The sequence below is a fragment of the Xiphophorus hellerii genome, chromosome 10 (genome assembly GCF_003331165.1).
Source record: "Xiphophorus hellerii strain 12219 chromosome 10, Xiphophorus_hellerii-4.1, whole genome shotgun sequence".
NCBI classification, from domain to species: domain Eukaryota; kingdom Metazoa; phylum Chordata; class Actinopteri; order Cyprinodontiformes; family Poeciliidae; genus Xiphophorus; species Xiphophorus hellerii.
In genome coordinates, this window is record NC_045681.1 from 19,446,185 (window position 1) to 19,464,028 (window position 17,844).

Consider the following 17,844-nt stretch of genomic DNA (forward strand, 5'->3'; position numbering starts at 1 on the left):
CTATGTCACGGGGAAAAGCTAAGCGCTATGTCACGGTGAAAAGCTAAGCGATATATCGTGGTGAAAAGCTAACCGCTATGTCACAGTGAAAAGCTAAGCGCTATGTCACGGGGAAAAGCTAACCGCTATGTCACAGTGAAAAGCTAAGCGCTATGTCACGGGGAAAAGCTAAGCGCTATGTCACAGCTAAGCGCTATGTCACGGGGAAAAGCTAACCGCTATGTCACGGGGAAAAGCTAACCGCTATGTCACAGTGAAAAGCTAACCGCTATGTCACAGTGAAAAGCTAACCGCTATGTCACGGTGAAAAGCTAACCGCTATGTCATGGTGAAAAGCTAACCGCTATGTCACAGTGAAAAGCTAACCGCTATGTCATGGTGAAAAGCTAAGCGCTAAATCAAGGTGAAAAGTTCACTGCTGGGTTATTAGCCGTTTTAGTTAATTTAAGCCATTTAAAAACAACTAATGCTAAAAATGTTTATTTGTGCTATAGTAACGCATGTCAATTGCGTATATTTTCCCTAAGCTAATCAATCTTCATGATAAATATTTAAAACTATTTGTTCTGTTGACAGTTTCCATTTGACTCAATCAGTTATCAGTTTAGCTGCTGACAAACTATAGTAGTTAAAGTGTTTCCATGATATTTTAAATGTATTAAATGCTACAGATTTTTTTATTCTTGGCTTACGTCACTAAACATAGTTAGCTTGGTTATTGAAGACAACACTTTGCTATCCTCACTGGTTTTCCAAATTTCTACTGCAAAACCAGTAGAAATTTCGGTTTTAGGTATTTTCCCAGTTCCACTTACCTGGTAAGCTCTGACTTCCTAGGCAAAATGGATCACAACGTTGAGCATTTGTTTTTTTTTTGTTTTTGAAACTTCGTTAAGTCACAGAAGAAAAGGTCAAAGTTTGAACTGCTCTCAATACAGTATTGATTTTTTTCAGTCACTGGTCTGACATACTAGTTAATTCTTTTTATGAAACGGTAAAAGCAATTGCACTAAACTGGCTTAATCCCAGTTGAATTTATAGTTCACATCTTTCATTTTTTCTTTGAACACGTTGTCAAAGTGCTGTGCCTCATCTGGCGTAAGCAGGTTCCTCCAGTCTCCAGCGACCCCTGAAATAAAACACAAGAGACGTAGAACCTTTTTCTTTTTAAAGGAAAATGCTGAATTTATCTCATCGGCTATGGAAAGCAATTTGTGCACAAATGTAACATAACTTTAAGTCTTCTTGACTTTTATTTCTAAAGTCACTAATGTGTCCAATTTAATGTGGATTAGATCCAGGGTTTTTTCCTCTCTTGCTCTCGGTGAAGGCGGACGCTTTTTTCCTCTGCCCATGCTTGCTCTGTTTTTGTCCTGTCTTTTTCTATATTTTTGGAGCCTTTCTTTGTACATCATCCAAATCTACAAATTATGGATCTGGTCAACTGGTCTCTCAATACAATTGATCCAATTTTCTCAACAAGAAGACTAGGCACAGAAGAGCCCTCTTGTCCTGCGGGGACACACCCTGGATTTATTCATAACAGGATTTCTGCTGTTTGGAGCTTGCAGATTCCTGGCTTATCGACAAATTTGTGACAGACTTGGCCGAACTAGGGAACACTCAGACTGTTGGTGTGGACAGAGACGCAAGTTGGATGCGAGCCTCGCTGAGACTCGCAGCCCAGCTGAGGACTCAAAACTCACTAATGGGATGAAATCGATCTTGGAGAAGTTGCTAGTTTCTGTTCAGTGGAACGACCAAACTAATTTGGATTATTGGAAACTGAGATGTATCGGAGAGACTTTAGGGAAGATTGAAATTTATAATCTACCCGACCTAAGACATTCTGTATCTGAATTGGCTTTTCCCGTGTTGCCTTGGAAGGGCTGCATATTTCTAATCTCCTGGAGGATATGTAAACATAACGCTCCCACCTCACCCGCTCCTGTAATCCATGCAGCTGTGGAGCTGAGCGCTCCCAAGGACATTCCTCTATAACATCTTATCGGACTTCTGCCGGGAGGCTGAGCAACATGGTTTCCTTTCCTGGGCCCTTTGTTTTGTCTGAATGTTGCCATTTGCCCTAATGTGTCCTTTCCTCTTTTTTATTTTATTTTGTTAGAAACTGTGGAGTACTCACTTTTAACCCAGAAAAAGAATTAGGACAAACTTGGAATCCAGAGACTCTAGATTATTAGTCACTCTCTAGCTTATATTTTAGAAACTGTACAGTACTCACTGTTTAGATGCAGAGAGGCAAAGACACAAACAGCAATACCATCGAGACGGCCATAGTTGTTGTTTGTAAGCATAAAGTTTATCATAAGACAAAATGGTTTCTTGGGCAACAGTTTCCAGTTTGCAACACCTGCTTTTTATATCAGTACAAAACGTTTGCTGATATATGCAAATCCTACTAAATCAGTGGTCAAATTTCTCCAGATTATCCTCCTCCATGTTTGAAGACAATAGTTGTATCTCCTGTAACTATAGAGTAACCTTTTGACTTCTGCAATAAGTTAGTTAAACTCTCCATCGTAAAACATGGAATGAATATCTGGGTAAAAATGAGACTTGCACAATTGCCGCATAACAAGAAGATTCCTCTGATGACACCTTATGTTGGGAGGAATGTGCTTACACATGCTGGTGCACATCAGAGAACCGATGTGGATTAGATCCAGGGTAAGAATTACAACGTCAATCTGAATGCTGCTAGAAATGCAGCTCTGGGAAACATGAATGATCAGTTTCTCTGATTTGACTTTTTATAGATATATGTTTGAGTAAAATGAACATTGTTCTTTTATTCTATGAACTACTGACAACAGGTCTCTGAAATTCCAAGCAAAAATTTAATATTTGCAGAAAATTAGAAATGGTCAAATTAATGAAAAATATGCAATCCTTTCAGACCTGAAATAATGCAAAGAAAACAAGATGATATTCATTTAGAAACAACAATACTAATGTTTTTCACTCCGGAAGAGTTCAGAAATTAACATTTGGTGGGATAGCCATGAGATTTTCAATGGGGTTCAGTGCAGTTCCACCACTAGGGGGCTGTGCTAATTACAAAAACTCACCTTTACGAAGGAACTGACTCTTTGTTTGGTCCATGAATTCCTGGGGCACCACCGAGTAGTTGGACATAGGGTTATTCTTCATGTTTTTGAATAAACACTTGTCGGCTATCTTCTCCAGAACATCGAGCTCCAAAGGCTTCCCCAGGAACTGAGCGATCCTGCTCACAGCGTCGTTCAGGTCCTGCTGCACAGGAAGCCACAGCGCAGTTCCATCTTAGAGATCGGTTCATGTTCACAGAGAGCTTCATGGCAAGACTCGCTATTCAAAAACCAAAAACAACAACAAAAGAAAAAGCACTTTGCTGTCACCTTTATCATCTCCTCGTAGGAGATGTACATGATCTGCAGTTTGTCTTTAGCATTCAGCCAGCCTTTCACATGGTCAAACCAGGAGCCAAAAATAACTGAAAAAAAGAACAGATTCACACATTTTTTTCTCTTTGTGAATCAGTTTTCAAACACAGATGGGATTAGATTTATACTCTGTAACACTTTAACAGTGCATGCAGGATAAGGCTACGTAGAGACGGTGACCTTTTCCCGTGAGGAACTTCTGGAGGAACTCGCTCTGCGGACCCGGTTTCACCAAGAACGAGGCGCTGTTGTAATAGTGAAAGGCAGACGTGAACACATCTTTGGGGTTCCTCATGACATAGACCACCTGCAGTGATGGTCAGTTTGGAAACTTGTCAGAAAATGTATTCCAACCTGTTTCACATAAACTCTGTGCGTTATTTACAATGTGTCTCCAAAGTGCAGAGTATAGAGTTTCATAGCAAAACCCTCTGGTTTGTATGTTTATTTGTTTGTCATTTCAAAATTACAAAATGAAACATTTCTACTAACCCAAAATGTTCAGAAGTAAAACTTCCTCACATTTTTTAACAATTATTTTAACATGTACAAACTGGAATAAGATGGTTTAAAACGTTTTAAAAACTCACAGAGTACAGGAACAGATTATATCTTTTTGAATGTGTGAATTTCTCAATGAGTTGTACTAAATTTAAAAAAATCTTTTTCTTCAAAGTGATGCTATCAAAATTTTTAAATAATTAAAAAACTTTGAACACAAGCTCATATCAAAAGTAGCGATGCACCGATCTGATATTAGTATCTGTATCAGTCCCGATATCGAGGAACATCCTAGATTGGTTATCGGTGACAATGCGCCCATAAGGGCGGCTCTATTCAGTCTAATTCTATGTTTTGTGCTCTGAGCGACATTATACTTTTATTATTTATTTCATTTAGAATTTCGAATCGATCGAAGCTTCTGAACCATTTGAAACAACGTTTGTTGCGGTTTATTTTTACATCTTTGAGTTATGTCAGAGTTACCAACGGATTTTGTAATTCAGTACATTTATGTTTGTTTTAAGTCAACTGGAGCACTGTTTCCGGTATTAGCCGATGCTAAAGAAGGGAAAAATATATGCTTTTGATAACACACAGAGAGAGGATTTCATTAGCTTGATAAAGTAACAGTAGAGCAGAGATCCCAACCACAGACTTAGTGGCAGGTTTACCTTTGGTTTTACTTGAAAGAAGGACGGCGGCATCATGCTGTAGTGGAAGTGCGTGGTGAACAAGCGAGGAGACGGCCGCTCTTCGAGCTTCAGGATGGAGGCCCGGGTCTCCTCCAGCCAGGGAACGCGGTCCCAGTTAGGCAGCGTCTCAACGGAGGCTGGATCCCCTCCACTTACAATGAGGGGAAGAATTTCCTGCATCCAAGTTGTCCCTACACAAAGAAAACAAGGTAGCAGCCTTTTTTTTTTATTTCATTACTATTATCAAATATTTAAAGCCAGGACAACAGTGCTGAATGTCACAATGTTTCACAGAGTTTTCATTAAAGTACGCTGATAAAATCCATCAAACTTGGATAGCTAGAATTAAAGGAAGAAGACTTCCCCTTTCAGCTTTTCTTATGTTAGATTTGTAGATTATGACAAACTGAATAGATTTTAGTTCAAGTTCAGAGCGTAGCCGCAATGAAAAATGCAAAATAAAAAATAAAAATTATTCATTTCAATTGGATTCTAATCCTGATCCAAACTCTTTTCCTTTTTCTTTCCAAAAGTCAGGATCAGCGCAGTTCATTTAAAATTTACCCTGTAGCTTTTAAACCATAATCGCTGTGAAACAAACTGAGATAATGATAACATGGTCAAGGTTTCAGACGCAACAACAATGGAAACACAGCCTAAAAGCTAGCCGATGTAGATCAAAGTTTACGGAAAGATAAGTACTAGTTTGTTTGTTTTTTTCATGGTTTCAAGCCTTGTGTCTACATAGAAACTGACTAAAAACACAGGGTTTTTTTTAGTTTTTTTTTTTTAAAGAAATTGGTTCCACATAAAAATACCCATTCAAAATGCCTTGTTTGCATTTTTCTGTTTAAAAAGGAAAAAAAAAACAAACCTATATCACAGCCCCAATTTCAAACATGTACTTCCCCCGTACCTCATCTGTATTTGGTGTCTTGCTGCTGCAGCGTTACACCACCACCTTGCAGGCCTGTCACTGCAGCGTTTGGCTTGTTTTTAGAGATTTTACAACGATTTATCCACAAAGGCAGCCTTTCGAAAACAAGAAGTGAAAATATAGTTTTCTAAAAATGTTTAGATGTTAAAAATATCCCAATTTACGTAAACTATTACTGTCATTATATATATATATATATATATATATATATATATATATATATATATATATATATATCAAACTATACTTTAATACGGATCTAGAACGTTGGAGAGCAGGCCTTAGAAAATCCACTTCAGGACCACTGGAATACAACAAAATTCTAATTAGGCAACCTAAATTAGATGTGATCAATATACATCAAGACTAAAATATCCAGATGGATTTGAGGAAATTAATACTTTAGCTACCAGGAATCTTTTTACCCACAATACCACTATATTGCTGGTCTGCCACCACCATGGAGAACAGATGGGCACTAAAGAAGATTGCTATGCCTAATATACCCTGTGTTATGCAAGGTATATCATTTGAGGCATAAAGATAATATATTAAAACAATTTTGCTAATGTTGCATACAGGTGTGGCCCAGCTAATGGAGGTGCTAGCATTAGCTCTTTTCACATCACAGTCCTTTGATATGGCTGCAAAGACAATTAGCCTCAGCCTTTTTACAAGTCCAACACTGCTGGGCACATCCTGCAACAATGGGCGCTTACATACAGTAAATGGAGAAAGAAGGGCCTTGTCCAGCCAGTTTGTGACTGAAGCATGGTTTACCATAATGACATGCGACTTGTGTCCCAGCACGCCCACGATCACTACACACGCAAACTTGTTTACCTTCAAGGTGCAACGGAAGCAGGTTAACCTCAACCCCCGCTTTCCATTCAGGACATTACTCGGCATAGATTGTTTACCGGTATCAAAGGACGCCACAACGTTAGAAAGTAATGTTTCAAAACCACTAAAAAGTCCTGCAATGCAATATCTACTCTTAAAGGGTCTTTTAATAAAATGCCAAAGTATATGATGAACCAGTTTTGTTAGCTGAATAGAGTCAGCCAACAAGTTTGTCTCTCAGTGGCTTCATTTCCATTGACCGTACAACAGCGCAACTTGACATTTCGAAACTAAATTTGCTGCATGGAACCACAGCCATTTTGTTTTTTGATTCAAGAACAGGAGGTGGTTCTTTTGCCATAGCTAAATTTGTTTATTTCTCAAAACTGCAATGGAAAAACATTTTTCATACGACACAAGTTACATCATCAAACAACCGGATGTTGCCACTGACACAAACCACAACGAAGAACATGACAGGAAGTAGTTGGAGGATCATGGCAGTTTTTTATTTAAATGACTTATCACACGTGCAAACTTTTTCACGTGTCATTTTAATTGCGTCTCTTTTTTAATAGAAACACCGCCATTGTGACACTGGGTTTTTTCGACATTAAAAACCAAAAATTGGAAATGCAGCCGTGGACGTGGTTGCGTGACAGGAATTGCGTCATTTTGTTTCATTTTGATTCACAGGGAATCCTCGACCTCCCCGTGTTGGACTAATTCGCAGAGAGCTCTGTGCGAAGTGTTGTGTGATTGGTTGGCGGTTTGTGGCAGAAATGTGCTCGGATAGCAACGTTCATACTCTGTATACGCAGGTGACGACGTAGACACCTTTGACGAACGTTTCTCTGACATACATTTGTATGATTCTTTTGTGAATAGCTATAAAATGATCAAAAGGCAAACATCCCGCAATCCTGTGACCACTCGATAAACTGTTTGGCTTCAGAACCTTGTTCCAGGTTGTAAGAGAACACATGCATAGTGTGCAAACTAAACTAGCACTCAAAGATGAAGCTACAGTTGGCAAGCAATGAAACAAACGAATCATGGTAAACAATTTTGAAATGCTATCATATTTTTACTCAAGGTTACACACCATGGGAATCAGCCAATGCCTCGCGCTTATCTAACACACAACGAGCCTGCGTGGCAGAGTCAGTTCCCTCTCAAAGAGGCAAATGTTTTTGTTGTTTTGTTTTTTTAACTTGAAGATGAAATAAAACCCATTTCTCAAATCTCATTTGCTGGATGGATATCTTCAAAAAGAGGTAAATCATGGTGACCACATATGGAAATCAAATTTTATACAGGATTACTATCCATACTCCTGGTTACTTTCGGTTGAACACCACAGCGTCAGGCAGGATACTGATACGTCTCTGGACCGTAACTTCGCCAACAGGTCATAAGCTATCGATAACACCCAGGTCGTATCTAGACCTTTATGCACACAATGCTGGAAGACGTGGGCGACGCTTCTGCGAAAACGTATCAGATCAAAACAGTGACAAAGGCAGAGAGGAAGCCTCAGATGGTTGAAACAAGAGGCAAAGATAATTTTTTTTTAAAAAAAGGCAGTTTATCAACAAATATGTCTTTAACCTCTTGAGTCAAGCTTTTGACCACAACACAGCACTGAGACTGCACCAGTAAAGGTTTGAAATGATAGAAATTTTAACAGCAAAACGCATGTGTTGGTTTTACTGGATCTCAGTGCCACGTTTGACACAGCTAACCTATCTGACGTGAAGACAGGAAAAGTTGGTGCGACAGCCTGCGCCTACGACTTCTGGTTCAGATCTTATCAGTCTGATCGAAACCACGCTGTCATTTTGAAATAGTTTTAAGCAAACCAAAAAGAAAACCCCTGTGGGGTTCCTCAAGGCTACATTTTCAGGCCACTTTTTTTTTCATCTATACGTTCTCCCCTGATTAGATGATTTAGTGCTCCCACATCTACTATACTTATCAAACGATATATCGGAATCAGTATCCAATGTTTATTTACGTCTGGTTGCAATTAGGACACAACGTAGGAGTGTTGGGGTGTTTAGCTGACACTTAGAAGCAATTTAGGTGGTGTGGTTGCTTCTACAAATTGTTGTAAGTGTAAGAAAAAAATATATATATACAAAATATCAGTAAATATTGGTAATCATCTTAAAAACATCACTAGAACTCAAGGTTTACTGATGTTAATTTCAGTAGTTTAGATTATTGTAATGGTCCTATGTGGGTTTCAATAAGAAAAGAATTAGGCAACTTCAGTTTGTCCTTATTAATGTTGCCAAAACTGTCCTAAACAAACCGAGAAAATGGATCACATCAATCATATCGGCCTTTATCGATGCAGTTATTCCTTATCGGTAAAAGGACAGATTTTAAAATCTCGTTGATGGTCTGTAAGGTGCAGAATGGTGTAGAGTTGAGTTGCTGGTAAGGTACAAACCTTAACTCTGTTCCCAGGATAAGAACTAAACAAGGTAAGGCTGCATTTAGTTTCTATAATCCTTAACATAGGAAAAGTTTCTGAAAGCCTGACGTGTCCAGAAACTGTTGGTTCCTGCAAATCAGAAACAGAAATCATTCTGATGCAACTTTATACCAATGCTGCTGTTTTTCACAACTTTCCCATAAAAGGTAAGATATTACTTTATCAAATAATTTTCATGATTGAATTTTGTTTTAGGGCTCCTGAGGAGTGCCTAACGAACTAGTTCCAGTTTTCAACAACGGTTGCTTGTCTGAGAACTAAATCTATGGGTTTCATATGATGGTGTGTCGCGTGAATGGATGTTACTGTTTAGAAGACACTTAATCTCATTCGAGTTTATGACAATGAAGATTACTGGGGTTTTTTTAAGCAAATGAATAATCTCAGGACCAATATGTTGGGAACACTTTTAGCTTTACAAAGAACCGATATCTGGTTGCATACTGTGAGATCTTACATGGGGAGACAAAAAGAGTAGAGAAAAAGGAGACGGAAGGCTGAACAGAGTATTGAAAGAAACAGATAAAGCTCTCAAAGAGCCCTGTTGTACTGTCCTGTTCCTAAAAGCTAAGAAAACCCAAAGGAATAACTGTACTATATAACGGCTGTGAAAGAAGAAAACTTCTGTCCTCTGGAATCATGGTAGCTTCCGCTTACGAAACTGGAACTTGAATAATAAACAGACACAGTTTAATGGCTTCCCAGCTGCAAGTTGAGGGGATCAGTGAAAATGGTATTCAAGATAAGTGGTCATAGAAACACTGAATAAATAAAATAGAAATCAGTAGAACTCATCCAAATGGAAACCTGTTTGGCAATACAGGGTTTCCCCCCAGGGTATTATAAGCCTGGCAGACCACCAGGCTTTACTTGTGTCCCACCAGGCTAAGCACTGCTTATTTTTTAAAACATGCTTTTTAAATGCATTTTTTAAAAGATTTTATAGTTGGTGTTCAGGTATTAATCTTAAAATCTTTTAATAACAGATTGGAAGATTATCAAGTGATATTTTCAAATTTCCTGCCAACTTTATAAATTTTTAAACTAAAAAACATGACGGGCCGCTGGATGAATGACTGCCCTAGCACCCAACCGGATTGGCAATACGTAGTAGTGCCAATAATCTCGAAAAGCAAGAACAGATGCCGAGCAAAGCCATCGGCATCTATTGCTTTTGAGAGGCTTGCAAAGTAATTTCTACGGCTTCAGGACTCAAGCAAAATTACAGCGAGAGCCACGATCCCCCAAGGGAGAAATGTGGATGATCCATTAAAAACTTCTTCTTTTTTTTGTTCTCTTGCACAAAAAACATTACTTTGAGAACAAACACACTCGAGTAATGAGGCAGGATTATGATCCAGAAACAAACCAATAAGTTCACATTAGAATGGCTCACATACTCAACAAACAAACAACCCCCATATTAATTAATTAATCTTGGGGTGACCAAGTCAAAACCTGGACCTAAATCCGACTGAGGTTGACGTTCATGTTTTAAAAATAAAATTAGCTCAAATTAAAACAATTCTGGCCAAAAACTCTAGTACGGTGATGTACAACACTCAGAATTACATTTTATATTTAATTAGATTACCTTTAAATGATGTTAAAATGTATTTGATGGTCATTCAGAGTCAAGACAATTATTTGTGTATGGCTGTGTATGTGTGTATGTGTGTGTGTGGCCTTGTTTTAGATACAGTTTAAGGACTTTTTTTTAACAGATGCTAGTTGTGAGGACAGACTGCTCTTTATGAAGAGGTGGAGTTTTTGGGTTAGTTTGAGTTGAATTTAGCTTAAGTTGAGGGCTAGACAACTTAACCTGGTGATGGCTATGTTTAGGGTAAGGGTCGATGTTAGACAGAGTCAGGGGTCTCAAACTCCAGTCCTCGAGGGCCGCTGTCCTACAGTTTTTAGATGTGCCACAGGTACAAAACGCTGGAATGAAATGGCTTAATTACCTCCTGCTTGTGTAGATCAGTTCTCCAAAGTCCTGCTAATGACCTAATTATTCTAGTCAGGTGTGGTGCAGCAGAGGCACATCTAAAAGTTGCAGGACTGCGGCCCTCGAGGACTGGAGTTTGAGACCCCTGAGTCAATGCAAAGTCCCTGTGAATACAGACTTTCTGCGTGTGTGTGTGTATTTGTGTAGAAAAGATACAGTTTGTGTTTCAACACGTTTTAAAAGTGATGTCATTTGGCACACCGTGATTTCGTGCCTTTAAGGAACTCTTTATCTCTTTCTCTCTTTTTTTAATTGTCATTTTTCCAGATGTCTTGCGGTGATGGTAGAGCTATATTGAAACGCTCCCTCCGGATAACCCTTGGCTTGAGCGTAAAGTCCAATTCTTAGTCAGTTTTGTATAAATTATCGAAACCCCTCACTATTTACGCATTTATCTAGCAGTATGAATTAAAAAAAAAAAAAAGCTTTAAAATACCCCCTCCTCTGTTCATGACGCGAATGACGGCGGGACGCTCACCTGACTTGGGATACGTTACGATGACAACGTCGTCAGGTCGAAATGTAAACTCCTCGTAGTACTTGAGGCTCTCCGGAGTGTGTACCGCAGTAGGTACATACACGCCCTTGTACAGAGTGTAGAGGTCCGCTTCAGTCATGGTTCCGAGCAGAGTGAACGGAGCTAAGTGTGTGCGGTTCGGTTCGGGCAGCTCCGAGCTGAAGACTGCTGGACTTTGTCTGAACTTTGCTGATACTAATGAGTAGGTTGGGACTATAAGCCGGAGGCGGAAGAGGCGACGGAAACGTAACAAAACATAAAACATAGGTGTGTGCTCACAGTTTTCAACTCCCTATCTTTTAACCATATATGTGTGAAAATGAATCGTAGATGTTTTGTATGTTTACAGCGCTTTACAAAAGTACTCACACCCTCTGAAGTATTTCACATTTCATCTTACAAACACATCCCTGAATGTGACTTTAAGACTTTTTGTGGAAGTCATAGACGGCCCAAACCATAAGCAAACTAAGCCGTTTCTTAGGGCATCCCATAAATGCTTTGAGTTTTATCACAGACCATTTATCTGACATTTTTGTATTTATTGAGAATGAGAGTACTACTAAATTTGAACGTTTAAGCACAGATACATTTAAAGATCTTAAACCATTTAGAATTTAAAGAAATTGGCACGTTTATATGGTAAAAGTCCTGGCAATGCCACCTTAGCATGCAGTCAAGTTCTACAGACATCTATAAATGTACTTTTAATTTTTTGCTAATTATTAAAACTTCCCTCAAGGACTGGCGTTCAGGGTCCTTTAGGGTCGTTATCCTGCTGAGAGGTGAACATCTGTTCTAGTCTCAAGTCTTCAAACGTTTTCTTTCGTAATTGTGCTGTTTTTAAGTCAACTTGACTTCCCATCCACTGTGACCAGCAGTTAGCAGTACTTTGTTTTAAACATCAGAACAACTTCCTGCTGTGTTCCTTTCTCTTTATGACGCTTTTTGTTTTCTAATGTTCTCCAACAAACCTTCACAGATCAGCTGGATTTACATTGAGGTTAAATTACAGACTTAGAAGTCTACTCAGACGTCTGACGGCAGATTTTTCCACTGGATTTCATTTAAAGGTGTCAGACCAAAGGGGGTTGAATACAACTGCGTGCCACTCTTTTCAGATTTTATATATAAACATTTACACTTATTTGCTACTTCAGGTTAGTCTAACACAACCCCCACGAAAGAAATACATTGCCACTTTCCTAAAATAATGCTAATAGTCCCTAAAATAATGGCCTAAGTAATTTTTTTTGCCAAAAAATATCACATTTGGCAAAAAAAAAAAAAAAAAAATGACAAAGATCTTTTACTTTAGGAAGTGACAACATTTAAGTTTGTGGTTGCAACGTGAGTGCACTGATTTACACCAAGAACCCTGAGCCTCACATTCTGCTTTACATTCCATTGCAGTCATGTCTGGACATCCAGTTCGCTTCCTTTTATGCACTAGCAGCGATATACAAAATACTCTTCAGTCAATTGAGTAACCCTTAAATGTGCTGACTAAGTCACATTTATCTTCAATAATTGACAGAATGACAAAAAACATCATTTTTCATAAAGAGGCAGACAAATCTTTGGCTACTTACTTTGTAAAGGTTCAAACAACTGGCTAATAATGCAGACTATTAAAAATTGCCTGGTTATTTTAGCCACAGTTATCTGCATCAGTCTGGGTTTAGCATTGTGTGTGGCTGTTTATCGTCCGTCTTAGCAACAAACTCTCAGAGTGTATATCCAGCCAACAGGATGACCTTCTTTGGTCAAACAGAGCTTTCACAAGGATGCTCAGAGAAGGGTAAGTACACCACAACTTAGTTCACTTCTGGTGAACGTTTCATCCTTAATTTTTAATACCAATTCTCTTCCCATTGGCATGGAAGGGATTAATAGGGCCATGAGGTACCAGTTTACACCTAGGGTGCATTAACACTGATAGCACCCAGGCCTCTCACATCCCTAATGAATGTCTCACATGAGACTGACCGATGTATGGATTCCAGTAGACTGAGAGTCCATTTTATGGTCTCATCAAACCATAAAAGGTATTAATTCCAGCATCCTATGGAGAGGCAGGTATCACGAGACCAGAAGGAAAATATGCCTGGAGAAAAATAGGGACAATGAAGACAATGAAAACATTATAAGACCCAAATGTGTGTTCAGAGGACAATATAAGATGTTGTGTTGTGAGAGTTGGGGGTAGCGGGGTTCTTTATTGATTGGGTCACGATTCCTCGCGATTTGGTTGTCGTGGTACGGGCGGCAGTTCAGAATAAAATCTTTCACTGTTCAGCTGACGCATCACTGCACCAGCAACTTGCAGACGATCGCTAACAAATAACCACAACACCTTCCCTGCTTAGTCCGCTTTAATCAAACTCTTGTTCGTTCGTCTAGAAAGTCTGATTCATTTGGAGAGTTATGAATGTGCAATTGAACTCCGACGTGGACCAAACATTAAACTCTGGTCTGCCTACAAACCCAAGTCTCTGTTTGAATGCAAACAGACCGCTCTAAAAGCAGGAAGCAGACTAAAGAATAGAGCATTCTGGGTAAATACAATCGTCCAGTGCTAGACGGTCTTTTGCCAGAGACAAAAGAGAAATCCCACAACTGCTAAATTCTGATGCCACTAGAGTCCTATAGGTGTCTCTGCAACCTTACCAGATTTCTTTGACCTAGCTTGCTGTGCGCTAACAGGTACAATAACACCCTGAGCAGGTGGGCTAGGTATAGTAGAAACCTGAGTCTCATCATTGCTTTATGAAGATGATGTAATTCTGTTGACATCTTCGAGTCATGACCTTTGGCATTCACTGGAGCTCTTCACTGTAACAACGGAGCGTCAGGAGTGAGAGTTAGCTCTCTGACGTCTGAAGCCATTGTTCTCAACTGGAAGAAGACGTATTACTCTCTCTTGGACATACTTTTTAAATTTTTTATTAAACATTTCATTTACCAGAATAAAATCCCATTGAGATTAAAAACCTGGCCAAGAGGCAGCAACAAGTACAACACAAAAAGTTACTCGGCAAAAAGAAAATGACAAGCTATCAAGAACAAGTACATGTCATTGAATCGGATTTTAGTTTGGATGTAAAGGCACTAAATGAGATAAATTCAGTTAATCTCAAAGTTTCTTGTGGTAAATTACAGGAAACTAGAGCAGAGTGAACAAAAACTTATCGGGGCAACAGCAACCTTCTTGCTCTTTTGATATCTGAGCCGGAGTGAGTCATGTGGCAGAGATTCGTCCCCTCTGAGGTTTGTTTATTTCTCACAAATCAAAAGTCACACAAAATATGTGGATTACAGCTGTCTGAATAGCCGATTATCTGATTGAGATAATAGTTTCAAATGAAAGCAAATGAAAAGTTGTGTGGCCATTCTTGGTCACAGCCACTAGGTGGAGCAAAAGACCAGCGGAAGAGCCGCCCTGTTGCAGCTATGTGGGTGAAGGGGAACAAGATCTATTGAGGGTTAACCTCAGCTGACCTCAGTTTCATTTTGTGCTATGCTGATGCAGACAGGAAGTGATTTTGCTCAGCACACTTTTGAATTGTTAAATAAAGTACATCATGCTCGCAACAGGATATTGTTGGCTAGAGTGCAAGGAAACATAAACACTCTAGCGACGGAAGTCCAAAGGTGAGGAAACCTCGCCACATCTTTAACTTAGCAGCCCAGTTAACCGGCAAGAGATCTGTTGATTGGTCCAGGTGAAGATGATACTTTATTGTATAATCTCACACTGAGAAATGTGGGGGGAAAAAATCCAGGATTTGATTTGACTTATTCATAGAGGGAGGAAAAAAATCTACATTAGCAAAAAAATGCTTTTTACAAAATTACCAGTTTCACCATACCGTTTTGGTGTTTTTATTTGTGCTTTATATATTTCAGGCAATCAATTTCCAGAAACCTTTAGTTAGTGATCCTCTGGTAAAGGTTAAATGGAGCTGCAGTTTCTGGCTCACAGAGCAGCCCTCCCCTGCAACTCCTCCACCCAGCTCCTTCAGACTAGCCAGCAGCAATTAGCAACCACTGTGGATCTGATGAGCTCATTATAGGAGCTACTTCTGAGTGCAATGCTGGTAAAAACCAATAATTAATAGAAGAGCAAGGTTGTTAAAAATTCCTGAAGGCAGAAAGCAGACATTTTTAAAGAGACAGAAGCCCAATTTCAAGGCGTTAAATTACAAAGTCAAATTTCTTTTACTTCATATTTGCTATTTATAGCATTTTTATAACAACTGAAGGTAACATAGTCGCCTGATTGTTCTGTAAAATGGCACTGTGTGCCTAGCAGATCCATAACACTGCCCCTTTAAGGCTTTTCAGACATCTGTGAAAGGGTGCTGTGTTCTTGCCTGGATTCAGTCTGAACAAATTTTCAAACTTTCGAAGCAAATTCTCCGCTACTTGAAACAAAATCAAGTACCACTCAAAGATAACGAGAAATTATTACAGTAATTTTTCTAACTCAAAAGCTGCTAATTTACAATGACCGTCTGAAAGCACAGTTCATCTTCACAGTCCATGTTCTGTACACGCCGTGTTCAACAGGCTCTGGGAGTCTCGTGCAGAGCAGATTGTGGTTCAGTGGTTCCTAAACTGCAGAGTCAGCATTCATTCTGTAAGGCTGCAGCCATGAAGTGCGATCTTGCCATCAGTAACCTCAGTCTGGCGCCTGATGACTGGATCAGCTCCTTTCCGCTAACAGAGGCAAAGAGGCAGAGAGCATGTGCTGTAAATAAAAGCCGCTCGTCCAGATTGTAGTATGAAATATGGAGTGTTTTTGTTAAACTGGGTAACGTTCCTAACCTCTCGTAATCCAATCCGAGCAGACTGACTCCGTTGACAGCCAGGATCCTGTCTCCGGGCTCCAGCTTCTCACACTTGGCGGCGGGAGAGTCTGGCACGACCGCGCGGATAAAGACGCCCTTCACCTTCATGGACGTGTTCTGGTCGCGGAACATGATAGCCGGGAGTCAGGATTTCACACTTGAAGCTTTTTTTTAAACCTGACTGTCAAATGTTTTAGCAGCAACACAGTTTACAGGCATACTGTGTGGGCAACTTATTAATCAGTCAAGTATGCTAGCTGCAGCAGTAGCAGGATACAATTTTCCAAACGATTTAGCTTTTTAGCTTTTTCTTCAGCGCAGGGATTAATTTTTTTGTCACTGCCACTAGACAGAAAACATTTACATTTACATCCCACGATAGCTAAGTTTCCATTAACCATAAAATTGTGCAACTTGAAATGACGAAAACAGATTTGCTGAACGGAAACGGGCCATTTTGGAAAAATTCACGTTTTTTGATAATGTGTATCTTTTTGCTAGGATGAAGTGGTTTTTCAGCTGCTTCAAAATAGATTTTTTGATACAATTTTTCAATATATTATCGAAAAATTCCCGCTTTTCAATATATAAAAAAAATACATTGCAAAACCTCAATATATTTTTTAAATATCATCAAAAAACTCCTGTATTTCAATATTAAACGTGTATTTTTTGCTAGGATTAAGTGGTTTTTCAGATGTACCAAAATACGATTTTTTTACAAAACTGCAGTGGAAAAACCTTTTTGCATCACACGAGTCACGTGAGCAAGAGCCAGATGTTACTACTACTGGCGGAAACTGCGAAGAAGATGACAGGAAGTGACAGGAGGATGATGGCCTGTTTTTTTGTTGTTTTTTTTAAACAATGTGCAGCTGGCTCCACCGGCGCTCTCGCAGCATCACACAGTTCATAAAAAGTTGTGAAAAAAGGTAATCATTTGTTGAATCCATAATCCCCGGTGTAAGGCACTTGTCGCTCCAACGCCTGAAAAAGACGCAGACGTCTCCTCTGATTGCTGAGTTATGAATAAATCTCGTCACTGTTTACATCCATTGCTGCCATGATTTATAAAGACTTATCGCGCAAACAAGTTATTCGCACGTAATTTTAATTTAATTTCTTATTAAATGGAAACAGAAACTGCAAAATTGTGCTTTTTTGATAGAAGGTGGAACATTTTTTGTTGAAAATAAAAAAGTCAAACCGATGTTTAAATGCTCCACGGACATGTTTAATACAGCTTTGTTTTTGCTTTTTTTAACTGCACTGACCCTCGTGTCCACCAGAGCAAGGCCGATTCCCGTTTCGCTCCGCTCCAACTCCAAACTGAAAACCTCGTCGTTGCTGTCCACTTCCTCTTCCCCGGCCTCCTCTTCCTCCTCCTTTAGCTCCACAAGTCTTTTCACGGTGCCGCAGTCCGATTTTAAATGGTCCGCATTCAGCGCGGCCAGGCACTCGGACACTAAGCCACCTGCAGGAGAAGTTTGAAAGCATGTTCAATTCTATTTATCAAAACACAGTCAGCGGAAGAGCATGAATTAAAA

The 17,844-nt window shown here is 39.4% G+C and overlaps 2 protein-coding genes across 3 annotated transcripts in view; both read right to left on the bottom strand.

Annotated features, from left to right (window-relative positions):
* Positions 1-464: 464 nt before the first annotated feature.
* On the bottom strand, positions 465-11,669 carry sult2st2 (sulfotransferase family 2, cytosolic sulfotransferase 2). 2 transcript variants are annotated; one of them, XM_032574910.1, is made up of 6 exons: positions 11,406-11,669; positions 4,619-4,830; positions 3,624-3,750; positions 3,399-3,493; positions 3,090-3,273; positions 465-1,129 (listed from the first exon to the last, which is right to left on the bottom strand). In XM_032574910.1, the coding sequence occupies exons 1-6, from the start codon at positions 11,542-11,544 to the stop codon at positions 1,020-1,022; spliced, it is 867 nt and encodes a 288-aa protein (XP_032430801.1). In that variant the 5' UTR covers positions 11,545-11,669; the 3' UTR covers positions 465-1,019. The 2 variants fall into 2 exon arrangements, with proteins under 2 accessions (XP_032430801.1, XP_032430803.1); XM_032574912.1 differs by having other exon boundaries at positions 3,090-3,270; positions 11,406-11,668.
* Positions 11,670-14,374: 2,705 nt separating this feature from the next.
* The window catches only part of radil2b (Ras association and DIL domains 2b), a 29,157-nt gene continuing 25,687 nt past the window's right edge, over positions 14,375-17,844 (bottom strand). The window contains exons 16-18 of the mRNA XM_032575174.1: positions 17,572-17,771; positions 16,275-16,414; positions 14,375-16,166 (exon numbers count right to left, since the gene is read on the bottom strand). Coding sequence (XP_032431065.1) covers positions 16,073-16,166; positions 16,275-16,414; positions 17,572-17,771 — 434 coding nt within the window. The 3' untranslated portion in view covers positions 14,375-16,072. The remainder of the gene's footprint in view (positions 16,167-16,274; positions 16,415-17,571; positions 17,772-17,844) is intronic.

What these genes read in the sequence shown, in the direction of transcription:
- sult2st2 (XM_032574910.1), bottom strand. Translation starts at nt 11,544, where the DNA reads ATGACTGAAGCGGACCTCTACACTCTGTACAAGGGCGTGTATGTACCT. An exon ending in GAAGTTCCTCACGGGAAAAG is followed by an intron (nt 3,494 to 3,623) that starts GTCACCGTCTCT and finishes TCTTTTTTTCAG; the next exon opens with TTATTTTTGGCTCCTGGTTT. An exon ending in GAGTCAGTTCCTTCGTAAAG is followed by an intron (nt 1,130 to 3,089) that starts GTGAGTTTTTGT and finishes GTTTTATTTCAG; the next exon opens with GGGTCGCTGGAGACTGGAGG.